General features: G+C 45.2%; 1 protein-coding gene across 1 annotated transcript in view; it reads left to right on the top strand.

Annotated features, from left to right (window-relative positions):
- LOC138947875 (mucin-4-like) overlaps window positions 1-7,500 on the top strand; it is a gene marked incomplete in the record, with an annotated part of 178,564 nt that overhangs the window by 86,694 nt on the left and 84,370 nt on the right. The window contains 3 exon segments of the mRNA XM_070319444.1: window positions 689-817; window positions 2,856-2,983; window positions 4,411-4,490. Coding sequence (XP_070175545.1) covers window positions 689-817; window positions 2,856-2,983; window positions 4,411-4,490 — 337 coding nt within the window.

Here is a 7,500-nt window from a genome sequence, read left to right on the forward strand (position 1 = left end):
ACATTGATGACATTGATGACGATGATGATGATGACACTGATGATGATGACACTGATGACCCGATGCATACTCATTTGTATGCCCTTAAGGCCACACAGAATACGGTATGCTGTGGCTTCCAGGTCCTCCTGGCGTATCCTGGGTATAGTCTGCGCATGCCTGTGGGAGTGAGCGTGATCATGGTAAAATGGCCAATCAGAATCTTTGCGAATCTCACAGCATCTAACAAAGCGCATTTCGGCACTTTGGCAACACCCTTCAAACTACAAACATACGGAAAGAATTCCTTTAAATACCAAGCCCCTTCTGTTTAAAAATCTCTGCCCGATGACATCCGCAGTTGCTCTTCTTGGATATCCCGTGCTACGCCGTGTTGCCCTTGGCTGCCCTGGAATACCTATCATGGACGCCTTGTGCCTAAGGTAGAATGTGTATGCAACAGGTGGACGACGACGACGAGGAGGATGATGATGATGAGGATGATGATGAGGAGGATGATGATGATGATGATGATGATGATGATGATGATGATGATGATGATGATGATGATGATGATGATGATGATGATGATGATGATGATGATGATGATGATGATTAAACACAATGACAGTGATTGTGGTCGATCTCGTTTCACATATATTTATGTTTTCTGTTTAATACATAATGATGTTTTCTGTGTCATTTTCAGACCTGAACGAATGTACAGCCCAACTGGACAACTGCTCGACCAATAGCAATGAGTTTTGCATGAACACGGAAGGAGGCTTTGAGTGTGTCTGCAGGCCCGGCTTTGGGGGCGACACTTGCACAGAAAAGGGTAGGTCAAGGTCAAGGTAATGGGCGGTTGTTACTCAACAGGTAGTAGACATTTCATAACAGCATGTTCTCTCTCACACAGGGAATGACGTACGTTATGTTTCAATGACGTGAAGGGTAACAAACAAGGGGTGTGGGTGATACAAGGAATGACGTACGTTATGTTTCAATGACGTGAAAGGGAACAAACAAGGGGTGTGGGTGATACAAGGAATGACGTATTGGTTCAATGACGTGAAAGGGAACAAACAAGGGGTGTGGGTGATACAAGGAATGACGTATTGGTTCAATGACGTGAAAGGGAACAAACAAGGGGTGTGGGTGATACAGGGAATGACGTATTGGTTCAATGACGTGAAGGGGAACAAACAAGGGGTGTGGGTGATACAGGGAATAACGTATTGGTTCAACGACGTGAAAGGGAACAAACAAGGGGTGTGGGTGATACAGGGAATGACGTATTGTTTCCATGACGTGAAAGGGAACAAACAAGGGGTGTGGGTGATACAGGGAATGACGTATTGTTTCCATGACGTGAAAGGGAACAAACAAGGGGTGTGGGTGATACAGGGAATGACGTATTGTTTCAATGACGTGAAAGAGAACAAACAAGGGGTGTGAGTGATACAGGGAATGACGTATTGGTTCAATGACGTGAAAGGGAACAAACAAGGGGTGTGGGTGCTACAGGGAATGACGTATTGTTTCAATGACGTGAAAGGGAACAAACAAGGGGTGTGGGTGATACAGGGAATGACGTATTGTTTCAATGACGTGAAGGGGAACAAACAAGGGGTGTGGGTGATACAGGGAATGACGTATTGTTTCAATGACGTGAAGGGGAACAAACAAGGGGTGTGGGTGATACAGGGAATGACGTATTGGTTCAATGACGTGAAAGAGAACAAACAAGGGGTGTGAGTGATACAGGGAATGACGTATTGTTTCAATGACGTAAAAGGGAACAAACAAGGGGTGTGGGTGATACAGAAAATGACGTATTGTTTCAATGACGTAAAAGGGAACAAACAAGGGGTGTGGATGATACAGCGAATGACGTATTGGTTCAATGACGTGAAAGGGAACAAACAAGGGGTGTGGGTGCTACAGGGAATGACGTATTGTTTCAATGACGTGAAAGGGAACAAACAAGGGGTGTGGGTGATACAGGGAATGACGTATTGTTTCAATGACGTGTTCGGGAACAAACAAGGGGTGTGGGTGATACAGGGAATGACGTATTGGTTCAATGACGTGAAGGGGAACAAACAAGGGGTGTGGGTGATACAGGGAAGGACGTATTGGTTCAATGACGTGAAGGGGAACAAACAAGGGGTGTGGGTGATACAGGGAATGACGTATTGTTTCAATGACGTGAAGGGGAACAAACAAGGGGTGTGGGTGATACAGGGAATGACGTATTGGTTCAATGACGTGAAGGGGAACAAACAACGGGTGTGGGTGATACAGGGAATGACGTATTGTTTCAATGACGTGAAAGGGAACAAACAAGGGGTGTGAGTGATACAGGGAATGACGTATTGTTTCAATGACGTGAAGGGGAACAAACAAGGGGTGTGGGTGATACAGGGAATGACGTATTGTTTCAATGACGTGAAGGGGAACAAACAAGGGGTGTGGGTGATACAGGGAATGACTTTACGTTATGTTTCAATGATGTCAAAGGGAACAAACAAGGGGTGTGGGTGATACAGGGAATGACGTTCGTTATGTTTCAATGACGTGAAGGGTAACAAACAAGCGGTGTGGGTGTTACAGGGAATGACGTATTGTTTCAATGACGTGAAAGGGAACAAACAGGGGGTGTTGATGTAACAGGGAATGATGTGTTGTTGCAGTGTCATGAAGGGGAACAAACAGGGGGTATGGATGTTACAGGGAATGACGTATTGTTTCAATGTCGTAAAAGGGAACAAACAGGGGGTGTTGATGTAACAGGGAATGACGTGTTGTTGCAGTGTCATGAAGGGGAACAAACAGCGGGTGTGGATGTTACAGGGAATGACGTATTGTTTCAGTGTCGCACGTGTACGGCGGCCAGCTGTTGTTCCTGGCGCTGGCGGACAAGGGTCAGGAATGGTCGCCTGACCTCAACAACATCCACACACCCGCCTTTAAACAGCTGGCCAGCAAAGTTCAGCATGTGGTCAGTACTCTCTCGATGTCATGATGATAAGTCGATGTGTTGGCATGGCGATACGGCCAGCACTCATCGTGAGGACCTTCATGTTGCCGGGACATAACTCCAAAGTGTTTTGACAACATTGTTATTATGGTGACTAGGGGTGAGTCACCGTATTGTCATGGTGACTAGTGGTGAGTCACTGTATTATCATGGTGACTAGTGGTGAGTCACTGTATTGTCATGGTGACTAGTGGTGAGTCACTGTATTGTCATTGTGACTAGTGGTGAGTCACTGTATTGCCATGGTGACTAGTTGTGAGTCACTGTATTGTCATGGTGACTAGTGGTGAGTCACTGTATTATCATGGTGACTGGTGGTGAGTCACTGTATTGTCATGGTGACTAGTGGTGAGTCACTGTATTATCATGGTGACTGGTGGTGAGTCACTGTATTATCATGGTGACTAGTGGTGAGTCACTGTATTATCATGGTGACTAGTAGTGAGTCACTGTATTGTCATGGTGACTAGTGGTGAGTCACTGTATTATCATGGTGACTAGTGGTGAGTCACTGTATTATCATGGTGACTAGTGGTGAGTCACTGTATTATCCTGGTGACTGGAGGCGAGTCATTGTATTGTCATGGTGACTAGTGGTGAGTCACTGTATTATCATGGCGACTAGTGGTGAGTCACTGTATTATCATGGTGACTAGAGGCGAGTCACTTTGTTGTCATGGTGACTAAAGGTGAGTCATTGGTTTGCCATGGTGACTAGTGGTGAGTCACTGTATTGTCATGGTGACTAAAGGTGAGTCATTGTATTGTCATGGTGACTAGTGGTGAGGCACTGTATTGTCATGGTGACTAAAGGTGAGTCATTGTATTGTCATGGTGACTAGTGGTGAGTCATTGTATTGTCATGGTGACTAGTGGTGAGGCACTGTATTGTCATGGTGACTAAAAGGGAGTCATTGTATTGTCATGGTGACGAGTGGTGAGTCATTGTATTGTCATGGTGACTAGTGGTGAGTCAATGTATTGTCATGGTGACTAAAGGTGAGTCATTGTATTGTCATGGTTATTAGAGATGAGTCACAATGTTGCCATGGTGATACATACTGAGCCGTTGTGGTATCATGACGATATGGCATTACTTTTGCTGTGGAAGCAGAGTTTAGCACAATTCTTGCTGTTATGTTGTGTGGTCACATCGTACAAACAAGTTGTGTGCAGAGTCACAATCAGTGTCTGCTTGTCTGTCTGACAGGTTTCCCAGCTGTTATGTTGTGTGGTCACATTGTACAAACAAGTTGTGTGCTCAGTCACAGCCGGTCATTGTCTGCTTGTCTGTCTGACAGGTTTCCCAGCTGTTATGTTGTGTGGTCACATTGTACAAACAAGTTGTGTGCAGAGTCACAATCAGTGTCTGCTTGTCTGTCTGGCAGGTTTCCCAGCTGCTGTCCAACAAGACCATTCCCCACGTCAGTGTCGTCGTCATGGCGTTTGAGCTGGTCAGCAGTAACAGGTATAGTCCGTCCGGGTGACCAGGAGAGGATGTTTTAGATTATTTTAAAAAATCCAATCAACTGTTGCATAATGTCTAAGAATAAAAGTTGTTAAGGACGCTTAGTAGGCCTACTATCTTGTATTAAAAGGGTTAAGCACTACTGTCAATAGTTTTTGTTGTACCCAGGTGTTGTACCCAGATGTTGTACCCAGGTAAAAATTTTAAGCGATGTGACCAAAAATGTGTAAATATCAACCCCGGAGGAGTCTCAGTGACGCATAACGCTGACCTCCTAAGCCAGCCAGGTGTGCCGCGTGAGCACGTTTTTCACACCAATTCTGTAAAATTCCATTCCTCGGTCAGATTCTGTCCAATGAACCTCTCAGTAGCCCATAGGGGGTGCTTCCAAAGTGCAAACAACACCCCCCACCACCACCACCCCCTCCCTCCACTACCCAATTAGCTTAAGTGTTCTGATGAAATGAACAGTGTTGCGACGTTTCATACGTGCATTGCTGCATGCTTGCAAATAGAGTAACAACCCAACTGATGAAATGAACAGTGTTGCGACGTTTCATACGTGCATTGCTGCATGCTTGCAAATACAGTAACAACCCAACTGATGAAATGAACAGTGTTGCGACGTTTCACTGTGACGTGACGTGACGTGACGTGACGTGCATTGCTGCATGCTTGCAAATACAGTAACAACCCAACTGATGAAATGAACAGTGTTGCGACGTTTCACTGTGACGTGACGTGACGTGACGTGACGTGACGTGCATTGCTGCATGCTTGCAAATACAGTAACAACCCAACTGATGAAATGAACAGTGTTGCGACGTTTCACTGTGACGTGACGTGACGTGACGTGACGTGCATTGCTGCATGCTTGCAAATACAGTAACAACCCAACTGATGAAATGAACAGTGTTGCGACGTTTCACTGTGACGTGACGTGACGTGACGTGACGTGACGTGCATTGCTGCATGCTTGCAAATACAGTAACAACCCAACTGATGAAATGAACAGTGTTGCGACGTTTCACTGTGACGTGACGTGACGTGACGTGACGTGACGTGACGTGACGTGCATTGCTGCATGCTTGCAAATACAGTAACAACCCAACTGATGAAATGAACAGTGTTGCGACGTTTCACTGTGACGTGACGTGACGTGACGTGACGTGACGTGCATTGCTGCATGCTTGCAAATACAGTAACAACCCAACTGATGAAATGAACAGTGTTGCGACGTTTCACTGTGACGTGACGTGACGTGACGTGACGTGACGTGACGTGACGTGCATTGCTGCATGCTTGCAAATACAGTAACAACCCAACACTGCATTCCTTGAGACAACAGCAAATGTACTGTCATTCCTTGAGACAACAGCAAATGTACTGTCATTCCTTGAGACAACAGCAAATGTACTGTCATTCCTTGAGACAACAGCAAATGTACTGTCATTCCTTGAGACAACAGCAAATGTACTGTCATTCCTTGAGACAACAGCAAATGTACTGTCATTCCTTGAGACAACAGCAAATGTACTGTCATTCCTTGAGACAACAGCAAATGTACTGTCATTCCTTGAGACAACAGCAAATGTACTGTCATTCCTTGAGACAACAGCAAATGTACTGTCATTCCTTGAGACAACAGCAAATGTACTGTCATTCCTTGAGACAACAGCAAATGTACTGTCATTCCTTGAGACAACAGCAAATGTACTGTCATTCCTTGAGACAACAGCAAATGTACTGTCATTCCTTGAGACAACAGCAAATGTACTGTCATTCCTTGAGACAACAGCAAATGTACTGTCATTCCTTGAGACAACAGCAAATGTACTGTCATTCCTGGAGACAACAGCAAATGTACTGTCATTCCTTGAGACAACAGCAAATGTACTGTCATTCCTGGAGACAACAGCAAATGTACTGTCATTCCTTGAGACAACAGCAAATGTACTGTCATTCCTGGAGACAACAGCAAATGTACTGTCATTCCTTGAGACAACAGCAAATGTACTGTCATTCCTTGAGACAACAGCAAATGTACTGTCATTCAGGTGGTCGTTTTTACATTTAGTCAAGTTTTGTTTTTCTTTTTAAACTTTAAATACCATCGACAGGCGAAGCTATCTTGTGGCTTATTCGCCATGTGTCTGTTGACATTGTGTAATGGGTTCATCCCCGCCATGTGTCTGTTGACATTGTGTAATGGGTTCATCCTCGCCATGTGTCTGTTGACATTGTGTAATGGGTTCATCCTCGCCATGTGTGTTGACATTGTGTAATGGGTTCATCCCCGCCATGTGTCTGTTGACATTGTGTAATGGGTTCATCCCCGCCATGTGTCTGTTGACATTGTGTAATGGGTTCATCCCCGCCATGTGTCTGTTGACATTGTGTAATGGGTTCATCCTCGCCATGTGTCTGTTGACATTGTGTAATGGGTTCATCCCCGCCATGTGTCTGTTGACATTGTGTAATGGGTTCATCCCCGCCATGTGTGTTGACATTGTGTAATGGGTTCATCCTCGCCATGTGTCTGTTGACATTGTGTAATGGGTTCATCCTCGCCATGTCTGTTGACATTGTGTAATGGGTTCATCCTCGCCAGGTGTCTGTTGACATTGTGTAATGGGTTCATCCTCGCCATGTGTCTGTTGACATTGTGTAATGGGTTCATCCTCGCCATGTGTGTTGACATTGTGTAATGGGTTCATCCTCGCCATGTGTGTTGACATTGTGTAATGGGTTCATCCTCGCCATGTGTCTGTTGACATTGTGTAATGGGTTCATCCTCGCCATGTGTCTCTTGACATTGTGTAATGGGTTCATCCTCGCCATGTGTGTGTTGACATTGTGTAATGGGTTCATCCCCGCCATGTGGCTGTTGACATTGTGTAATGGGTTCATCCTCGCCATGTGGCTGTTGACATTGTGTAATGGGTTCATCCTCGCCATGTGGCTGTTGACATTGTGTAATGGGTTCATCCTCGCCATGTGTGTTGACATT

Source organism: Littorina saxatilis, linkage group LG14, assembly GCF_037325665.1.
Source record: "Littorina saxatilis isolate snail1 linkage group LG14, US_GU_Lsax_2.0, whole genome shotgun sequence".
Lineage (NCBI taxonomy): Eukaryota > Metazoa > Mollusca > Gastropoda > Littorinimorpha > Littorinidae > Littorina > Littorina saxatilis.